General features: G+C 46.1%; 1 protein-coding gene across 1 annotated transcript in view; it reads right to left on the bottom strand.

The window, feature by feature from the left end:
- LOC120538294 (zinc finger protein 721-like) overlaps positions 1–5,711 on the bottom strand; it is a 42,054-nt gene extending 36,343 nt beyond the window's left edge. The window contains exons 1-2 of the mRNA XM_039767756.1: positions 5,004–5,711; positions 1,741–2,695 (exon numbers count right to left, since the gene is read on the bottom strand). Of these exons, the coding sequence (XP_039623690.1) occupies positions 1,741–2,329 (589 nt within the window). The 5' untranslated portion in view covers positions 2,330–2,695; positions 5,004–5,711. The remainder of the gene's footprint in view (positions 1–1,740; positions 2,696–5,003) is intronic.
- Between the last annotated feature and the right edge of the window lie 17,198 nt (positions 5,712–22,909).

The following is a 22,909-nucleotide window of genomic DNA, read 5'->3' as shown; positions in this document are numbered from 1 at the left end:
ACGAGGAAAGTGTGACCGTGGTGAGGTCTGGGGTGGGATTACATCAGGGATCGCCTCTGAGCCCCTTCTTATTGTCAATGGTGATGGACAGGCTGACAGACGAGGTTAGACAGGAGTCCCCGTAGATTGTGATGTTTGCTGATGACATTGTGATCTGTAGGGTGAGGAGACCCTGGAGAGGTGGAGATATGAAAGGAGAGGAGTGAAGGTCAGTAGGACCAGCAAGACAGAATACATGTGTGTCAATGAGAGGGAGGTCAGTGGAATGGTGAGGATGAGGGGAGTAGAGTTGGCAAAGATGGAGGAGTTTAAATACTTGGAGCAACAGTACAGAGTAATAGGGAGTGTGGAGGAGAAGTGAAGAAGAGAGTGCAGGCAGGGTGGAGTGGGTGGAGAAGAGTGTCAGGAGTGATCTGTGATAGACGGGTATCAGAAAGAGTGACAGAGAAGGTCTACAGGACGGTAGTGAGACCAGCTGTGTTATATGGGCTGGAGATGGTGGCACAGGAGACAGAGACAGAGTTAAAGATTTACATTGGGTGTGATGAGGATGAAAAGAATTAGAAATGAGGACATCAGAGGGTTAGAGACAAAGTCAGAGAGGCGAGATTGGATTGGTTTGGACATGCACAGAATTGGACATACCAAAGTTCAACTTAACACTTTTAATCTTTGTATCTGCACTCTTCCAAAACACTGAGAATTGTATTATATTATCGTCACATGACCCTAGTGGTCCAATCACCTTGACACCCTCAATTCTGTCCTGATTATTATAAAATCCTGAGAGGCGTCCCACCGTGTTGGTGCTCTAACATACTGTCTTAAAAAACAGTCACAGATTACTTCTAAAACCTCCTACTCTTGTGCTCCACAGTTTGCAAGGTTATCTCAGTTAACACTAGAATTACCAAAGCGTACAAAAACACACACAATAAATCCGGCCCACCTTAAATCCGCTCGCACCCCTCCGTCACCGCCTTTTGTGTTGTAAATGTGTCGATAAGCCCAAACAGCAAGCAGCCCGCTATCCCATCCCTCCGACCTCCACTGCAGAAACTTCAGAAACCTCTCCCAGCTCCGGCCTTGTTTATCAGGGAGTCAGGTACCCAGAGCTGTGTAGGCTCAAAAAATATCTCGTTATTTGGAACGCATGCATTTCACGTGGGTTCTGTGTCTACAGAGATCTACTGTCTATGTAAGTGTAGGATGGCAGGAAATGCATGAAATGTTGAACACATACCTAAAAGACAAACTTTTTTCCTGTTTTAGTACTAACGCCAAGATTTTGACATGAAGTGTTGTTGTGATGTGAGATTTTACATATAAGTTGATAAATATTTTGTATGTCTTTATTTGTAATTTAGGCAAAGCAAATGTTACGTTAGTGAGAAGCATTCATGTTTACAAAACCAGGAATGGGTCTCTTTGAATTTCACGAGTCCAGCGCCAACTTCACTCAACTTCACCAGCACTGACAAAACCTAAAACCGTTCACGTTTTTGGAATGCTGGTATCGACCGCTAACGAAAGTGTCGGTTCTTTTGACACCCTGGACAGGACGCCTGCTGCTGTGTTCATGTCGGTCGTCTGTAATATCTAAAATCGTAAAGGTGTCAGGACTAAATAATCAAACAGCAGAACTGAGAATTGAGAATTCAAAACGCACCAGCACTTCCAAATTCAATGACAAAGAGAATGAGAGAAAACGCTCATCTCCATCATCTCCTCAGCTCTTACCTTCACCACAATTCCTTGAACCTGACGCTTTCTCAGTTGGCTTCACGTCACAGTCCAGAGGGTCGGTCTTCACCTGGACACTCTGAGGTCCGCTCTTCATCACGTCTGCTCCAGTTCCCTCCTCATCTGGACACACAAGCTGAGGTTCCAACTCCGACTTGAGGTCTTCGGCCTTGAGGCTGTTGATCCCCTCGTTATTGTGCAGATCACTGGCATCAGACGTCGTCTCAGGCTCCTTTTTAATGACGACTTGTCTCCACTGCCAGTCCTCCTCTTTAGTCTGAAGTTGCCCCGACTCCCACTCCCCGTCTTCACCTTTAATGTTCTCCATGGCGTACGCTGAGACTCCTGTGTGGTCTGAGATTCTGCCCTTGTCTGTTGCGTTCTGCACCCTGATGTTCGAGTGTCCTTGACAGAAGGCCTTCACTCTCTGGTGTACATCAAACCCATGACAGTAAGATATGACCAAAGGATACCAATGACAGCCAGCACATCCAGTGGTCACCAGCAGAAGGAAAGAAAACCAGTGGGAAGTGCTGGCAGGCCTGACCCTTTGCCTTTCAAAGTTTTTGAGTTTGCCTCCACACATAAATGGAGGGTCTTTCTGGTCGCCTACGGGTGAGATTCAGCTTGGCAGGACTCTGTTAGGCCACATTTTACAAAGCACACCAGTCAATCGATGGTTTCTCTTCAATCATTGGCTACTCGAGCAGATTTCCAGCTGCATGTTGACCGCTCCAGTCTTTGGGTTTTCCTGTGCATCTCCAGTTTGACCGTCCAGAGCACAGCAGACATTTAAAGTGTAACGCCAGCCTCCGACACCCCACGTGTCATTACTCGTCCCTTGTGTGGTCACACAGCTGCAGTCACATGCCATCAGCGGAGGCTCCTGCACACCCAGACAGCTCTCCTCCCTTCTGCATTTGTCACCAGAACTGGCAGCTTCTCTTTGTCCCTGCGGACAGAACACAGCGGAGCAGATTTAGAAAAGCATTAAAGACATTGGAGTCTGCGTCTTTGTGCCTTTGACTTTTAGTCTGTGCCTGCTGCCCTCGCTTGTCTTTCTCCAGACCTTTTATGTGCTTCTTACAATATGGAGGCCAAACTACACGCATTATTACACGTTTTAACTCACAAGGGTGCAATGAGTTAAGAGCTGCAGGGTTCACAAACTCCAGAATGAGGCTTCAGCTGTCAATAACACAAAGCAGGCCTGACACCCAAAGTCAAAAGGCAGGCTTTGTGGCCTCCAGGCTTCCAACGTCAACATGGAGAACAGCAGCGTATGAAACCCCTGGCCATAAACACCAAAACAAAGTTCTTTTACAATGAAATGAAAGGGAAACGGGTAAAGGGAAACAAAAGGAAGATCCAGTAACAAAGAAATCAAAAGACAACGAAAAACAAACAACAGTAATGCAATATTTCAAGAAAATCAAAAAGCACTTTCAAAAAAATGAGTTTGGATACCAAAATCCAGAAAACAGAGTGGGAGTCAAACAACCAACGACTGCCACCACAGCAGCACTACGCCCGTTGGCACACTGGAACATCACAAGATGTTTGACGAGGGTCCAGCAAAGCCCACCCACCCAAGTTAAGTTACAGCCTTATGCTGGCCGGCCAGGAGACCCCAATCCCTTAGTCTCCACAAAAAGGGGGCAAGGTATAAATAATAATAATAATACTACATGTATTTATGTAGCACCTTTCCCATAATAAAAAATGAACAAATATATAATTAAAATGATACATAACTTATGACAACAAAACACATTAAGGACAATGAAATAAAAATAAGTTTGAGGCACAGAGCACTTAACAACAATGAGGTCAAAATCCAAAAATCAAAGGAGAGCTGAACATGAGCAGTTGGCACTAATACCACAGCATGGGCACTGAGGCTGTCACCAGCTTATACGGGCCTGGAGGCGGAGCTACAGCGTCACGAGGCCCCGCCCCCTCGTGGTCACCATAAAACAGAAGGATGGCAAAACAATATTCATAACAGAAACAAATGCACAAGCAAAATTTACAATCTAACATTTTAGAGGCAAACCAGAATACATAAAAAGGCACAGGGAGGAAACTCAACACAGCGACTCCACGTGGCACAGGCGCTATGTAACGTAACAGCACGCTATGCCATCTTCCAGCTCGCCGTGTCATGGAAATGCCCCACTTGTGCTAATGAGCGGGCAACATGGAGGGCCACAGTGGAGAAGAGACGCACAACAGAAGACAGCCTGTGGACGATTTTATTCATCCGGTGCTCATTTTGCCAAGTAGCCGACATGATGCCTCAACCCCACTTGTGCAAATGTGTGACCCCTCCAGTGGATGGTACAAAGGGGGCACACAGCTAAAGAAGGTGGCTACCAGCCTGTTTATCTTTTAACACATGTAATCAGTTTAAATCAGCTTTGTTCGAAAGTGCATGTAATGTTTAGGAGAAAATTAATCATAAAGTATCTCAATCCCCGACACACAGCAGTGCCAGCTGAAAATTTCATATTGAAAGACAGAATTAAAAATTGTTTATTCATACCAACATCTTTTTGAAACATAAAACCCACAAAATGTAACGTTTCCAATACAAAAAGGAAACAACCCGTGGACACGTATAGGAACAAGAAAGCACGTATACAGTAGACGACAACGTATCTTTGCACAGAGCTCTTGGGTGTCAAGAAAATCAAACAGTAATAATCGGCGTTTTGTGCTAAACGGTGTGAATCGGCCCGCCACTTTGTTAGCGAGATCACTTTGAAGAGATTCCGTTTTCCGAGACTCCTGTAATTCAAGCGGCGCGCTCTGTGACGCCTCGCAAAGGCCGAATGCCAACATCTGCGAGAAGCCGAGCGAGCGCTGCGCGTGCACATTACCAATGGGTATGCGAGAAAGGAACAGCAGAACGAGCGCGCACGGGAGGGGCACGAGCGCAAAGAGAGGCGTAGCACTCAGTACTTAATGCGCCTGCGCCGAATCAGAGCGCTTCACGCTCGGCACATAAAGACACGGATTGAAACAGAATCGCCTTTCACTGTGTGGCGCACGCCTGGCGTGGCAAGTGACATCCGTGAAAGCGACAAGCCAAGCGTAACCGTCCGAACCTTGACCTTATCGGTGCCCGCGGAGCACAACAGGGCTGAGGAGGCCCTTCACGTGGGGCTCGATGACTACAGTCGCGGTTACTGCTCTCCAGACTGTCGGTTATCTCCGTCCCCCTTGTTGCGTTCCTATTTCAAATCGGCAGTACGTACCGCTGCGATTTGGTTTTCCGGACAGTCCCTGCACCCACTGCTCGGTTCATCGGCCCACTTCCGGTGTCGTCCTTGTCTTCTAAACTGAGAGTAGCCGCTAAAAAGAAGTCCTTCGGCCCGTGAGTTGTATCAAAAGAAAAGTCCCGGCAGCCGGCAAGAAAATGAGAAAGATGAGAGCACTTCTGACTTGGCAGTCGCAGTCGCAGCCCCCAGTGAGGCACGGTGCAAGCATGTTGGTGTAAAGGACCCCCAGTCGTGAGTCTTGACACACTTAAGCCGAACGATTTGTTGGCTGAAACTCCTCAGTGTTTGAGTCTCACTGAGAAGCATTGTTCGTAATGGCACTCTGTTTTGTTTTAATTCTCCCCTTTGCTACAAACTCCAGGGGGTCCACCGTCTGCCCTTTTAATGAGCTTGTTGATTTGGTGGGCCTCTCCTGAAGTGATGTCACCAGTCCAGCACACCACACTGACCGTCACAGAGTTGTAGAAGATGTAGAGGACGTCACTGCCCACATTTAAGGGCCGCGGTGTCTCTGCTCTGCCCATTGTCATGTCGCTCCTCTGTGTTCCATTCCAGCCTGTCACATCAGTGATGTGGACCACCTCTACGTGCCCTCCTTGGACTGTGACGCAGTGAAAGTTAATATGCACTTCCATAGTTTTGCTGATTCTCCCCCTTTCTCATCCGTCTTATCTGTACCCCCATAAGTACAGAATCATCTGAGAGTTTCTTCAAGTGACCTGACCTGCTCTTATATTCGTAGTCAGAGGTGTACGGAGTGAAGAGAACAGATAGTGACTGGAGACTTAATACTTTATATTAAAACGCTGCAGATGATCAAGAAAAACAGGAAAATTACAGCAAACGACATGTCGCCTGCCGGACACTCCCGAGAGCTGCTGGCTTGTAGGCCGAAGTACGACGGGTCAGATCTGCCCTCTTGTGTTATTTCATCTCAATTAAATTAATGGAGTGGCCACAACCGGCATCCCCATGGACAAAATCAGAAAGTACCGCAGTGTTTGGATGAGACATTTTAGTTTCATTGTAATGTCTTTGCTTTATCACCATTACCCGTTCACACTGATGCCCAGACTTTACTGTATAAGACTCAAACAGGGGGTGCCAGCTGCTGCCACACACCACGCAGTACAGTGGGGTGGACATGACTGCTGTGGCTGAGCTACAGACGCCCCGTGTCCGGATGGCACATGCAGTGCAGACTCTGCCATGGTGACTTGGTTGGATTGTGGTGGACAATTATGAGCTGGCATCACAGTGCACATATATTTGCAATCCAAATCTCCTTTCAAGTCAAGTCTTATTCATGGACATTCAATCCATCATCATAATGCTTTACGAAATTGAGAATCGAGCCACACAAGGTGGCTAGCTTGAATTATTTGAGTTTGACTGTAATGTCCTCGCCTCACGTCAGCCTTACCTCATCCTGACTGATAAAGCGTAGTAGGCAGGCAGGCCGGCCCTCTTCTCGTCTCTCATCTCGTCTCACTCAGCTCAGCCACAGGCCTTCCGTCCACGCGCCTCCTTCCTTGGCGTCGAGTCTCTTTAAGCTGTTTGTTGAACGCCACAGGCTGGGCTTCTGCTAAATGAAGGCGTCTGAGCTGCAGTGTGTTGGAAAAGAAGAACCGAGCACTGCAGACATGCTGTTGTGGTTCAGCCAAAGTCTTACGTCTGGCTCAAGTGTTATCTTCCTTTTATTTTGCCTTTCTGTTTCAGTTTTAATGAATTGTCCATTGCTCTGTGGTCTGAACTCGGACTCGGCCGCTCCAGGACTTTAACTTTGTTTCTTTGAAGCTTTTCCTGTCGAGCTTTGGCTTTATTCTTGAGCTTGTCGTTGTCTCCAAGGTGCAGGTTTATTTCAGACTGTGTCGGGTTTTCCTCCAGGATTTCTGCGTATTTCGCTGCATTCATTCCTCACCTCAGAGAAGCATCCCCAGGACCTGATGGCGCGTTTGTGATAATGTGCAGTGGTGTCACTGAGATGGACAAGAGGCTTAACTTTAGCCTAATCAGACTACTGAACCTTCTCCCAGAGTCTCCCGTGTACCTTCTGCTGAGATGCCCTGGGTGGGGTTTCTGCCCCCCGTAAAGCTGTTACTGGTGAAGCCCCTGGGCACAGCTGTTGTCTGCAGGGTCCCTCCAATGTCAGCCGGTGCCTCTCTTGGTGGCCTCGCTCACTTGTCTTCTTTGGTTTTTATATTTATTTGCTTTTATCCAAAGCGACTTACAAAGTAGGAAAACAGACTGGAGTAACATTAGGCTCGGGCCTGTTTGTTCAGCAAGTGTAGTAGGACACAAGTGAAGAGATGTGGCACCTCAAACCTTTACAATCATAGACTATAATCGATAAAGCAATTCAACTAACGCAGCAAATCAACCAACAATATCAACGACAGACCATAGATATTCACAATACAATGAGGGAGTCAGCAGTACGGATGGAGGTGGGCAGCCCGTCCCACCAACTGGGAACTACACAGGAGAAGGGTCTGCACTGAGACTTGACACCCCACAGAGGTGGCGTCACCAGATGCCTGGCCCTGGCAGACCTGAGTGGGTACCTTGGCAGCATCTCCATACACTCTGGTGCTGACCCTCTGACTACTCTGCAGACCATCATCAGGGATCTGAACTTAACGTGTGCTGCTGCAGGGAGTCGATGGAGCAACCTGAAGGGAGGTGTGAATGACGTGTGCCCGTCTCGGTTGGTTAAATACAAGGTGGGCCGCTGCATTCCGGACCATCTGCAGCAGTGGTCTGATATCACATGGGGGACTCCTGCCAGAAGTGAGTTGTAGAAGTCCAGACGTGACGAGACCAAAGCCTGGATGAGAAGTTGGTTGTCCTACTCCATCAGATGAGGTCTGATGTTGTGCAACGTGAACCTCCATGAATGAGAAACAGTAGACATGGTCAGTTAAAGAAATCTGCTTGTCAATCGCCACCCCAAGGTCACATACTGACTTGGCAGCTGTTAGTGACAGTAAATCAAGTTGGGCACAGACGGGGAGTCACACAGACTGGCAGGCCGGGATCACAAGGAGCTCAGATTTTGCCAGGTTGAGCTGGAGCTGGTGGTCCCTCATGCAGTTTAAGATATCAGTGAGACGTGCAGAGACTCCGGCGACACCCTGTTGTCCTCTGGAGGGTACAGCTGTGTGTCATCGGCATAGTAATGATGAAAGAGCCCATGGGATTGGACGATGATGCCCAGCCAGGTGGTGTACAGAGAGAAGAGTAGAGGACCCAGCACCCATCTCTGGGGTACACCTGGTGTTAAGGTGATCTACAGAGGACAGATTTCAGCTCCACCAAACTCTTTCCACTCCTTCTGATTGACTTCATTGGATATTCAGTGACTCGGAGATTTTCTTGTTTCCACTTCCTGACTTGAGCTTTTCATGGAGTTTCTTGTTGAGTTCTTTGGTCTTCATTGTGTGGTCAGGTCACCATACTGACAAGTGGGACCTTCAGAAACAACCAGCTGAGACCCTAGACAGGTGACTTCCATTGAACAAAGGATGGGACTTCAGCACTGACGATTTAGAGGGTCTCAAACAGAAGGGGGTGAATACTTGGGAAGTCGATTCTTTAGTGGTTTATTTTTGTAGTTCATGGAGACCACTTGGCTGAGATCAGTTTTCACTTTTTCTGTTGATCCGTCTCAAAAAAGTCAAATGAAATGTGCGGTGTCTCGATGTTGTGTTGCAATAAAAATGTGAAGACTTCCAAGGGGAGGAAGACGTCTTTGATCGCATCTTACTGCCACCAACAAGCCTCTTTGTGATGAGATTGTCACTGTGCTGCGTATGTGACAATGAAACTCTGGTGCCACAGTTGTTGGGCAGGGATGTGTATACGGGCAATAAGACAATACGATGAAGAGGTGCCAATGAATAAAACAGAGAAGAGGAACAGAAGGGGCCATTCAGAGCGCAAGACAGACCATAATAAACAGTAGTGGGGGAAAAAAAGGAGATGGCCGTCCACATACAACAGAATTAGAGATAAACCAGCAGGTGGGCACAGGACAGGGCAGGTCAGTTCAGGTCACTGAGTCCCTTCTGGCCTGCAGAGGACGCTGTCCCTGAAGCAGGTGGCACGAGGGGATGAGCTGGCTGTCTGTCACCAGAGGTGACATCTGCTGGAGTAGACGGTGTGAAGCTGTGGAAGATCAGGAGCAGCACAGACAGACCACCGCAGCTCTCATATTGTCCATGCCAGAGGGTCTTTTGTGAGTCTGGAGGTTTGCCCTTTGGGTTTTTATTTCGTTTTCTTTATCTTGAGCGTCTGAGACTCTAAGCATTTCACTACGACTTGCACTGTGCTTGTAACTGTAAGTGATGACAAATAAAAGGTGATTTAATTAAAGTGAACGCAGGATAAACGTGGAATATCCACAACTACCATGTGCTGGAGCTGAGCCTACTCACACCACAAACAGAAAAGGGAATCCCCCCGACGCTGTGAAGAAGAGCAGAGCCCACCCTGTCAGGTTTCAAATCAAGGTGGATTTCATGCGTTTGTGAGATAACTGGATAAAGACGACTAACCAGCACAGAGATAAGTAACCAAAAACAAACTTCATTATTTATGTGACACGATTGTGTTGTTACGTGTTTACTGTCACATTTTATTATTCACGTTCAGAATTTTGTCCAAAATATCCCACCATTAAGTAAAAGGAAGAGAAACCAATTAAAGGAACTGCAATACCACACAAGTCCACCAGATGGCAGGTGAACGTCACTAACACGCCCGCCGGGTTGATGCCACGGGGTGCGCTCAGCGTGTAGGCTGCAGTTCAATGAGCCCACCAGGGGGATTCGGGTGAGTCGTGCTGGCAGCCATGCCATGTAAGCGCCAGCCCTGAGCTGAGCCATGCCAGGCAGGCAGATGAGTTTGGACAAAGTTAGTGGGCACATCTAAGGTTTTGGAAATCTCGTTTCAATTAATCTTACAGGTTCATTACGAAATGGTAAAACATCGAGCTAAGTGATTGACTGAATGTGGACCCCCTGACTTAGAGGATGTCATTCATGTAGTCAGTGACAGGATGATTTTGGCAGATCTAACGTTGCTGCATTCTTGGCTTATCGTAAATGAATGTGATGTTCATTACAAAGTGGAAAAACATTAAAAGCTCTTTACTGAAAACCAAGCAGAATGAATAATTAAAGCCATTTCAGTGATGACGCCACTCAACCCCATCGCCCTTTAGAGTCCAAAGGCAAAGATACAAAGTTTCAAAAGTCGTATTCCACATTCAGGTCATCAGCTGTAAAAGAGGAGCAACTCAAAGTCAGAAAAGCTCTCAGTGTAACGGAGTTCAGAAATGAAACGTACACTTGAAGACCACCGGGGCCACTCCTGGTGGGCTTCTGTCATCGCGTGCCTTTAAAGCAGCAGCCCACTAAATGGGATTGTGAAGAGAGCAGACCGCCATGTTTGATATGATCTTTGTAAGATAATAAAGAGCAAATTCATTGCTAGACTCACTCCTCCCCGTGTTTCTAGAATTGTCCACATTGTGTTTTGCTGCAGAAGTAAAACATTAAAGACACTAAACCTCCTGTAACTGAGAACAAGCCAGTAGAAGAGAAACGCTGAAAACTCGCCAGGTCCGCTCTGGTCCTCGTCATGCTGATCGTCACGCCGATGTCTGAGCAGGGCTGTGGAGTCGGTAGATAAATCCTCCGACTCCCCGACTCCTCTGTATTTAATCTGCTAATGTGTTTTCAGTGAATTCTCAATTCTGTTCTTGTATGTCATGTCATGTTGCTACTACATAGATACTTTATGAATTCACATAATCCAGCAGCAGCATACTGATAAAGAACAATATTAAATTAAAGAGTGATAACAAAGCAGGTATAACAGACAAGAACTTTAAATAATGTTAACGTGTGGGGTCTCCTCAGTCTGTCAGTGGAGCAGGATGGTGACAGCAGTCTGTCTGTCTCTGAAGCTGCTCCACTGTCTGGAGATGATCTGTTCAGTGGATTCTCCATGATTGGCAGGAGTCTGTCTGCTCAGCGCCCGTCGCTCTGCCACGGATGTCAGACTGTCCAGCTCCGTGCCCACAATAGAGCCTGCCTTCCTCACCAGTTTGTCCCTCTTCTTTATGCTGCCTCCCCAGCACACCACCGCGTAGAAGAGGGCGCTCATCACAACCGTCTGATAGAACATCTGCAGCATCTTATTGCAGATGTTGAAGGACGCCAGCCTTCTAATGAAGTCTAGTCATCTCTGTCCTCTCTGGCACAGAGCTTCAGTATTGACAGTCCAGTCCAGTTTATCATCCATACTGAATACTTGTGTCCTGTAATCCACCACGAATCACCACAGTTTCAGTTGTTTACTCGGTTGGCTGATTTCGCACCTTCCTCTGTGCTGTTTGACCTCCGACTGACGTTACTGATGATCTGTTCTCAGGGTCCGCCAAAGCCCACTTTGAGTGAACGACAAGTGTAGCGGCTTTAGAATGGTTGCTGATGCTTTAAGGGAAGAGAGACACACTGATATTCGGACTCTGCCATTTATTCTACGAAACAAGCAGTAAGGGGCACAGTCAGCACACGTCGTGTCAGGCGCTCTATCTCTCAGTCTCCTAAAGCAAGCCAAACAATATACTAATGAGGCTGGATCTCCGTTAAACCAAACACTTTTAAAATCCATTTCTACTGACCAAAAATGATGCAGAACCTCAAAATACATTAATAACTACATGTCGTGATGTTTCAATGCAGTTTCAGACAGAAAACGCTATTTCAAAACTTGTCGGCTTACACGAGAGACGGAGAGCATTGAGACGCGCCTTACCTGCAAAAGCGTCGTCAAACGTTTGCCAGGAGTCTGCTGTACACTGCATGTGCGTCCTATGGGTGTAACATTAATTAAAGCCCCCCCTGCTACAACAGGCAAACAGGAACTATATACAAAAGATACAATGATAGCATTCACAATTAACAAAATTCACAATACAGTAGAGTCTCGCTTATCCGCCATAAACGGGCCGGCAGAACGTCAGATAAGCGAAAATGTCGGATAATGGGAGGTGTTAAGAAAAAGCCTATTAAAGGTCAAACTATGTTATAATTTTACACATTACCTTGGAACCTCGGTTCATGAACGTCTCTGAATACGGCAAACTTCACGACCACACACTAGGTATACGAACGAGCCAGTTTCCCTTTTGGTTTGTGCGCACCAATGGTTTGCGCACGGGTTCAGTCTCTCCCTGTGCATTCCCTGTGCAGCAAGAGAGAAAGAGCGCGAGAGACAGACACAGACAGACAGACAGACAGACACACACGCACGCGTGTCGCATCAGGTAATACAGAATGTTGGATAAGAAAGACTCCACTGTATATAAAACAGAAGAATTTCAGTATAAAAAAATCATTTTGAGAATGTTCACAAAAATATAAAACATAATAAACTAACTCAGCCACATACTCCCCTGAACTTCTCCAAACACTGAGGGTCGTGTAATGGCAGAGTTCTGAATAACAGTAGCATAGCATGTCATTATTTTCTCACGGTACATCACAGAACTCTTATGTTCTCTCAACCAAAGGGACAGTGTCAAAAGGAAGCTGGCCAGACTTCTAATGAAGGTGCCTTATACACAATCTCATTCTATTGAATACTCAACATTGAACTTACTTAAAAGGATCACACATACTATACACCTCGCTAATTAACTATTCCAATAGCATAACTGACGGTTGTTTACAGAAATAAAGTCTTGGCTCACCCACTGACACCTCCATTAGCTTGTTTGTTTCTCTGCGTCATGTTCTGAATCAATCTGTTAACTGGTTTTGCTATCCTTCCTACTCTTGTTCAGATGTGCCCCACTGTGTTACTTGGTGCTCTATCGTGTCGTGAAGTGATCTCAGACATTGTTCCTCTAGCTACTTGGTCCTCAGGATGACTGTGGTTCAGTTCTGGCACTTCTGCACCATGCATACTATCTGTTTCACTGTTGTTGGTCATGTATGTCTCGACCCCAACACTGTGAATCTCAGCATATGGTCCATCATGACTGCTTACATCACTACTGTCTGCTTGCAGGTTGTTAGCCACTGGCACAGTATTGGCAGGGGATACTTCAGAAGGTTCAGATGATGCAAATCCTCTTTCTGGAGGAACCACTGAAGGGGTTGTCTGTGCTACCCAACTGGCGGTACGCTCTGTAGGGTCAAACTCTGATCCAGTCACAGAGGCAGTTCTATCCACATCACACTGGTCCCAGCTTGGTTCAGAGTCACTGTCAAAGGAAGGCTCCACTTTTTGTTCAATTACCACTGGCAAGAAGCTAGTTTGCAAGATCAAGTTCCTATGAACAATCTTCTCCTGTCCATTGATGGTGTTTTTGATGTGGTATGTATGGCACTTTGAATCTTTAGAGACCACAGTGTACAGCGTAGATTCCCATCTGTCAGCCGACTTCCTGTGACTACGTTCACCTCTGTTTGCCAAGAGAACTCGATCTCCTTCCTCAATGTCTGCACCTTTTGTCCTCATGTTGTACAAGTCTGCCTGGCGCCGCTGGCTGGAATCAGCATTGACTTGGGCCAAGATGAGAGCTTCCTTGAGGTCATCCCTCATTCTCCTGACATAGCTATCATAGTCAGTGATATCACTGTTCCTCTCCACATTGTGGAACATAACATCTACCGGCAGTCTAGGCACCCGCCCATACATCAGGTAGAAGGGAGCGTACCCAGTTGACTCATGAGCTGTACAGTTATATGCAAAAGTCAGTGTCTGCAGCCTCTGCGGCCATTTAATCTTATCCCTGGGCAGTAAAGCTCTGAGCATGTTCCCTAAGGTTCTGTTGAACCTCTCAGTGTGGCCATTCCCCATTGGGTGATAAGGTGTTGTTCTTGACTTCTTCACACCTGCACCTGCAATGACACTGGTTACCTGTGTCATTCAGAATTGACTTTAAAATTCTGCTTATGGTTTATAAAGCCTTGAATAATCTCGCCCCATCTTATATATCGGAATGTCTGACACCTTATATTCCAAATCGTAACCTGAGATCCTCAAATGAGTGTCTTCTTAGAATTCCAAGAACAAAACTTAAAAGAAGTGGTGAGGCGGCCTTCTGCTGTTATGCACCTAAAATCTGGAATAGCCTGCCAATAGGAATTCGCCAGGCTGATACAGTAGAGCACTTTAAAACACTGCTGAAAACACATTACTTTAACATGGCCTTTTTATAACTTCATTTTAATCGTAATTTAACTTAATCCTGATACTCTGTATGTTCAATTCATCATAACAACTATTCATGGTGGCTCTAAAATCGGTACTGACCCCTACTCTCTTTTCTGTTTCTTTTTCCGGTTTCTTTGTGGTGGTGGCCTGCGCCACCTCCACCTACTCAAAGCTTCATGATGCTCCAACAATGATGGACGGATTAAAAGGAAGAAGTCTACGTGACCATCATCATCATCAAGCCCTTCCGTGAGAACCCTAAATCCAAAGAGGACTGTTTCATTTATGTTAGGTAGAATGCCCAGAGGGGACTGGGCGGTCTCATGGTCTGGAATCCCTACAGATTTTATTTTTTCTCCAGCCGTCTGGAGTTTTTTGTTTTTCTGTCCCCTGGCCATTGAACCTTACTCTTATTCGATGTTAATGTTGATTTATTTTTTTATAATTATGTCTTTCATTTTTCTATTCTTTAATATGTAAAGCACTTTGAGCTACTGTTTGTATGAAAATGTGCTATATAAATAAAAATGTTGCTGCAATCTGTAACAGCTCCTGGATCAGCTGGCTCTCGAAACTTGCCCCTTGGTCTGATTGTATCCTCTGGGGGAATCCATAGACACAAAAATATCTACCCCAGAGTTGGCGCACAACTTGTTTTGCTGACTGGTCTGAGCAGCAGAAAGCATGGGCCACCTTGGTGAAGTGGTCTGTCACCACCAATACATCCACACTCCTTCCTCTGGAGTCCTCTGCAGATCAAAAGTCCAGACAAACCAGCTCAAGGGGGTACGTGGTCTTGATACTTTCGAGTGGGGCTCTTCCCTCTGGCTCCAGTGTCTTGCTGACTACACAGCGCTTGCAACATTTGACATACTCTTGGACGTCGTGCTCCATGGTAATCTCTGCCTTGCCAGGTACAGTGTTCTACTCTGGCCCTGATGACTGGCATCATCATGGACACCACGAAGAACATGTGACTAGGGAGGAAGGTGTCATGTACTGGTGGCGCTTCTTCCCAGTCAGTGAGTCTTTACATACTCTGTACAGGATACCATCAAGCATTTTCAGTTTCTCCCATTGTTTCAGGGTCTTAAGAATCTTCAGTGACAGTACAGCTCTTTCCCTACTTGATGGCCACCTCCCTCTGGTAACAAATGGGATGACCTGGGACAATGTAGCATCTCTCGTTTGCTCATCCTGGAGCTCTTGGAGTGAGAAGACAGGCAAGGCACCTTGGCCAGGTGAGACTAGCTGTTCCAGGTCTTGAGCCAATTGGTTGGATCCTTGGTCCCACTCCATATGACCTGCCAGGACCGGAGACACCTCACCGCTTGTCATAGAGGAGTGCCTAAGGCTCTCCTGGACCATGCTCTCTCTAACCTGCTCTGACTCCTCTAACAGTGCTTTGTACGGCTCTTTAATGAGTCTCTGGCAAACACGCAGGGTGTGCTTAGGGCGTCTGCAACAATGTTCTTACTGCCAGAGATGTACTTGATGCTGAAGTTGTATGGGGACAGTTTGGCTACCCATCTCTGCTCGCCTGCGTCGAGTTTGGGCTTTGTGAGAATGTAGGTTAGCAGATTGTTGTCTGTCCAGACGGCGAAGTTGTGTCCCTTTAGCCAATGGCTAAATTTGTCACAAATAGACCATTTCAGTGCCAGAAACTCTAGACGGTATGCTGGATAGTTGCCCTGAGCACGGGTGAGAGCTTTGCTGGCAAAGGCAATAGGGCGTGCCTTACTCTCACCCTCTTGGACCTGAGATAGCACAGCACCTAATCCATCCTGTGAGGCATCTGTGGACAAGATGAATGGTCGACTGAAATCAGGGTGTGCGAGGACAACAGAGTCTAAGAGAGCAGATTTGAACTGTTCAAACGAGTCACGCTGCTCCTGTCCCCAGTCACTTGGATGTAGTTTCCTGAATGAAGCAGCACCTCGTGCATTCCCTTTCCTCCCCTTAGGTGCACAGTCAGGGCGAACAAGGGCTTAGCTATACTGGAACAATCTTGGATGAACTGCTGAAAGTACATGACCATGTCCAAGAATGACCTGATCTTCTTCTGTGATGGTGTTAAGCCATCGTCCATCATAAGGTCAGTCTCTGTCATAGCAGCGATAGCTTTGACCTGGTCAGGGTCAGTTGAGACACCATTTTCATCCACAACATGCCTCAAGAACCTCACAGTTCTTCTGAGTAGTTGGCATTTTTTGGGGGCCAGTTTCAGTCCATGAGCATGCAGCCTGCTGAAGACAATGTCCAGCCTTTTGAGGGCTTCAGCTTTATTGGGTGCATACACCAGCACATAATGCAAGTAACAGAGCAGCGTCAGGAAGTTCTGGTCACCAAAAATACCCATCATGAGGCGCATGAAGCTTGCAGGGCTATTACAGAGGCCCATAGGCGTGGTGAAAGCAGTGCGTTTTTTGTGTTCCTCTGCCATAGCGATGTTATAAAAGCCAGAGGTAAGGTCCATGGTACTAAAGATGGCACTCCCTCCCAGAGCTGCAAGACAGTCAGACTGGTGTGGCAAGGGATGTGCGTCTTTGACTGTGCGCGTGTTCAACCAGCGATAATCCACACATATCCTGAGATCACCATTCTTGTTCCAAACAAGCACTAGTGGGGAGGCCCACTCACTGTTAGACTTGCGGATGATCTCAAGCTCTTCCATCTCTGTGAGCACTTGACGAAACTTATGATTTTGCCCTGGTGGGACACGTCGATATGGAAGTCTGAAGGGTCGATCATCAGACAGATGGATGTGGTGAACAAAGTCTTTAGCCATCCCACAGTCGAGCTTATTCTTTGAGAAGACATCCTCATACTTCTGCACCAGCTGCAGCAACTGAGATTTCCAGGTGTCTCACCTCTCCACCTGCTAATGCCAGACAGCATATTAAGAAACTGCACTATTTCAGGAGCTTTAGTGGACTCAGGTTTGCTTACAACATGCCACAACTGGGAAGACTGCTTGAACTGCTTTAGAAGGTGCTTTATAACATTTGTGCCCAGGGACCACCAAGGCAGGCACAATGAATGCACATCCATACCCCTCCATCCTTAAATTGTAAATGCTTTTGTGCCTAACCTGAACTCCACCACAGCCAATGAGCACAACATCAGTCTGGATATTGTCAGTCTCCAGAGCCAGTCCAGCACTCTTTAGCACCTGCTCAGCTTCTTCATTAATGGTGCAAGCCATAGAGCCGGTGTGAAGCAACGCTTGTAGTGAGACTTTATCACCCACCTGTGCACTGGTATAAAACAGACTGTCCGCTTTGTCAAGTCTAATCATGTTCTGAAACAGTACAGTACTCCCAGGTGGGGCAGATTTCAGGCACTTCGTATACACAAACTGCACATCTTCATCAAGGTTGAGGGCTTCAACATTGTTACTCGCACTGTCCCCTCCTGAGTGTGAGCAAATTAGTTTCCCTGATCAGATGAGCTGACATTCTGTGCAATAACGGCTTCGGGGCAGTCTCTCTGCTGATGCCCTATTTCTAGACAGGTTAGACATCTCCTCTCCCGCATACAATGTGTTCGTGTTGAGTGAGAGGCGTCTGCACAGACTTGGCATGGAGGGAAACGTGCTGGGGTTGAAGCCTGTGGTCTAGCTGTATCATGAACAGGCTGGCTGGTGCGCTCTAACACTCTCTCCAGCATACTCAGCACACGCTCCTGAGCATTTGGCTCTGAAATGACTGCCTCACCTGACTTGGTTGGATTAGGCGGGCTGCGCCTGGCTGTGTTCACATGAGCACATGTAACTCTGGCACACTGCTACTTGTTACAGCAGTGGCCATTTGTATAAGATGTGCCTTGATCATGTCTGCACTTGATCTTTTAGCTCGGCATTCTCGCTGATGCTCATCAATAGCCTCTTGCACCTCTGTGATTGACCACTTGCTTGTAGGCTTACATTTGAACACACATGCGAGACTACGGTCAGGACAGTTTCGGATAAACATCATGGCTATTTCGGCATCCATATTCTCTAATTTACTACCCTGACATCCCAAGTGCCTATTGGCCACTTTGTAACGGCCGCCCCTTACCCAGCTGGCAGCTACACCTCCAAGACCTGCGGCCTGGATTAATTGCTGAGGTTAAATCTTAATCAAGCCGTACCTTTAACAAATTAAACCTTTCCCCCACAATCGACGGTGTAAAAAAGCACAAACGAAAAGCAGATATGTAAACTTAAACTGATAAATTGTATTAAATGAAACAGATAAGCTAAACAAATTATAAATATCCCTCCACCAAAGCAACACCGTGACAAATCCCTAGATGAATACGACTACCCCTCTCTTGCCCTTGTAACGTATAACAAACAACACAAATACCAAAAAAGAATGAATGAAATACGGAAATGAACGGTCGTGAACTTGAGTCCGAGTAACAATTGTCCTGAATGCAGATGACTGGTTAACCGATATATGGAGTGTTTGTAATTCCCGGAAACAAAAATGGAACAGCCTCACCGTGTATCCTCGGCGGTGGTGGAAAATGATCCGACCCTGGGGTCTCTCGATGATGAGGGTGTTAAAGTGAGTCCGGCGGAATGAAAAACAAACTGGATGGAAATGCGCGATGTGCAATACAGCAGGTACAGGTGGTTCGTGGTCGTATATCGAAAATCTCCTTCTCTCCTTCCTCTTCCTCTTCTCTTGATTGTTTTTATAATCCTGTGGCGAATGTAATTGATTAATTGAAAACCGGTGTTTTCTAGGTTTGGGGCTGCAATCTCCTTTCATCATCGGGGACGGCATTCACTGACACACACAAACAGTAAACGGGACGATGGAAACAAGACGCACGTGGTACAAACACAAACACTATTACTACTATGTAGCCCCGCTACAACTTCAGCAGCTGTGTTCAACCTGACCCAGTAATCTATTGGCGTTTCTGTTGCTGTTGGTTGGGTGGCATAGAAATCGGCCAGTGGCAGGCATGAAGCAGGGCTCTCGCTAAAGCAGCATCTCAATATTGCATAGATTGTCGCGAGGCTAACAGTAACACCAGGTGAGGGTAGGCCGGATTGGATAATTAATTTTGTCACTGGGCAGACAATTGAGCAATGTATGGGCTGGGTAAAGCGTTCAAAAGAGGTGACAGCCGAGGTGGTAGTGGCCTTTTTAGGCCTAAACCACATTGTCCGAGGCTCCACCTCTGAGTTTGATAAAATCGTTTACCAGCTTATTTCCAACATGGAGCATTGTTTCCCGGTGGCAGATCATTATCTTTCCCTGCTTCCGCCAGTATATGATGGGCACGTGGGAGAAAAGATAGAACAATTTAATTTGGCCATTCAAAAACATCGCAAATTAGTTGATGGCATTTTCCCATGTGCCCATCTAAATTTAAAAAGAACATCTTTGGCCAAGGCTGTATTAACTAAGGAATCGGCGGTGAGGTTGGTTGACTCCTGGGGGTCTCGGGTGTAGGTGGGCCTACCCTCCCCCAGGACTAATCTTAAAGTCAGTGGGGGGGGGTGCTAGTCTACATCCCGATACCTAATCTTAAGATCGTGGACCGGGCCTACCCTACTGCAAATTCTAAACTTAAAGTCAGTGGGGGGGTCCATTTTGTAGCTAGAGCCCTAATGTTAAGACAGTGGGGAGGGCAGTAAGATTAGATTTTAAAATGTCCTCTCCGCTGTTGGCCTAGTTATTTTATCTAGATCTGTGTATTTCTTTTAGCCCTGATGAATTCCTGGTTTTAAATTTGTTCCTTTAACCCGAGTTTTATCTAAATTTATAACCCTTTGTATTATTTTAGAGACAGTTTTTAGTATTGATTTTTAACCCTCTTAGATGTTTTTAGGGACTGTTTTTATAAATTATTTTTAGACTAGTAATGAGGTTGTTTTAAAATTTATAAAAATTAATTTATACACTTCCTAATGGTCTTTTTATAGTTTTAGAGAATGGTCTATTTTAACTATTTATGGGGGGTATTTAAATACTATATGGCTTTTATAGGGATAAGTGAAGTGCCGGGGAAATATGATGGAGATATTATACGTCAGAAGTGTACCAGTGCTTTTGGTGTACCCCAGATTTGGGGTACATTAAATCTCCATTAACCCTAACCAGGTGAGGGGTTGCTTTTCAGTCCCACTTTGACTAGACTCTTTGCCTTGCCTAGGGTGCCTAGGGCCTGACTTGGAAGGCCCTTTGTATGCAGGTACACCTCCATCAGCTCGATCCACTCCTGAATGGAGTATCTGTCTGCACCATCGCCACGATACATCGGGGGCTCTTTGATATGCGGCCTCACTACTAAGCTTGTAGCGGGGCCACATAGTTAGTGTTCAAATGTCAGTTCTGTGTGTGTCTCGTTTCATTGTCCCATTGGCTGTTTGTATGTGTATCAGTTAATGCCGTCCCCGTAAAGGAGGATGGATGATGGAAGGAGACCGCAGCCACAAACCTGGAAAACACCTGTGCTTAATCAATCAATTACTGCCGTCATAGACTATTTAAGAGGAAGGAGAGAGAAGAGAGGGAGAACCGTGTTTTGTGTCAACTACTTCAACTTGCTTGCTGTCTCATCTCATTGTGCTTTGTTCCAGTTTGTTTTTCATTAATCCGGACTATCTTTCAACCTGCATCTGCTGAGACCCCGGGGTCGATTCATCATCCACCATACGCAGAGGAATCACGGTGAGGTTGCTCCAAACGCCGGGAAAATCAAACATCACAATTGCCGCTAGTTCAGTCATCCGTATTCAGGACATTTTTACTTTCGGACTCAAGTTCACAACCATTCTGTTTATTAGTCATTTTGTTGCTTGTAAGGTGTGTGTTATATGTTACAGGGACAAGGGAGGGGTTTTTGTATGTATATTTTTTGGTGCTGTCTTGAGGTTGCTGGGGTGGAGGAATATTTATATGTGCATTTGTTTTGTGGCATGTCTTGTTTCATTGAATACATTTACTCCGTTAAATTTTACATTCTGTTTTTGTGGACTTGCATTTATACCGTCGATTGTGGGGAAAAGTTTACTTGTGTAGAAGTACGGCTTGATAGTTAGATTTCTCAGCAAATTATCCAGGCCACAGGTCTTGGAGGTGTAGCTGCCGGCTGGGTAAAGGGGTCGGCCGTTACATGCTCACTTTGGACAAGTTTAGGGTTGTGTCAGGTGGTTCAACCCTAGCTGACTCAGCTGGTGGCGGCTGACATGGCGTCATTGGACGCTGACTAGCAAGCAAACAGCTGGCCATGGATTCACCTATCTGGCTCCCCAACTCACCAATTGCCACACGTAACTGTTGAACAGAGTTGTCATTTGTAACAGGAGTGGAGAATTGAGGTTCAAGAACAGGTATATCATTTAGGATTTCTGATTCAAATGGTTCATTTAAACCATGGGTTAGCACTGGGGTCCCACCAACTGCTCCATCTATATTAAACAAACTTTAAAGGTATGTTGACCACTGCCTGCCATATCTCACACAGGAACAAAACAGTTGCAGTAACAGTGAGCAAGAAATATTAAGCAGTTTACATGAAATATTACAACTTATGTGACTGTAACTCTTAACATGAACTTCTATGAAACACATTTGCGCTGATGCAAAACACCAAAAACCACTTCAGCATCTACAAAAGATCCACACTTCCACCAACTTGATATCCCACGATGTCACAAGCACACAGCTTGACCTCGGCGATCGGCGGTGGCTGATCAGTGGGTCCGGGTCACGGCACCAGTTTTATGTAGCGGCTTTAGAATGGCCGCTGATGCTACAAAACAAGCAGTAAAGGGCAGAGTCAGCACACGCAGCGTCAGGCCCTCTCTGAGTCTCCTGCAAAAGTGCCATCGAACTTTCACCAGGAGTCTGCTGTGCACTGCATGCCCGTCCTGTGGGTGTTACATTAATTAAAGCCCCCCCCCGCTACAACAGGCAAACAGGAACTATATACAAAAGATACAATGATAGCATTCACATTAAACAAAATTCACAATATATAAAACAGATAAAAATAGTTTTGAGAATGTTCACAAAAATAAAAAACATAATCAACCAACTCAGCCACACAAGCACCTGCCATTTGTGGACTTGACAGTCTCGAAAGGAACAAAGTGGCTAATAAAGCGAGACGCACTCAGTTAAGTCTCATAAATGCACTTCGCTGGATACCCGCAGGTGTTGCCCACACGGTGCCCCAAACCCTCAACGACTGAGCGCTGCTCCTACTCCACGAGTGGCTACCAGCATCCATGGCTTTATGTCCTTCTCACAATTATAAAAGTGACTCGACCGTTAACACAATAGTGCCGTGCTGACAAAGTACTGTAGGTTTTTGCATTTGACCCCCTTTTCTGTTAGATATTTTTGTATAGCTTGTGTACTTCACGTGAATATATACAAATACACACAGGTACTTTGATAAAACCTGATGGTGAGAAGATTCAGGACTTCAACAAAAGCTAAACTGTTTGAGTTTTGTACACCAAAGCCTGCTATTTTATTAAAGGTCGCACTATTTGGGGTGTCCCCTTTTAAAAAGAAACTTGCAACTGAGGAAACAATTACAGGCTTCAGTTTAAAGGGCTTTTATTTTGACACAATCTCGACGATGTCGCGAGCGGAAGTACTTGTGTTCAGGTCAGAAAAACAACGACGTCA

This window comes from Polypterus senegalus, chromosome 10 (assembly GCF_016835505.1).
Source record: "Polypterus senegalus isolate Bchr_013 chromosome 10, ASM1683550v1, whole genome shotgun sequence".
Taxonomy (NCBI): Eukaryota; Metazoa; Chordata; class Cladistia; order Polypteriformes; family Polypteridae; genus Polypterus; species Polypterus senegalus.
This window is presented reverse-complemented; position numbering and strand designations above follow the sequence as displayed.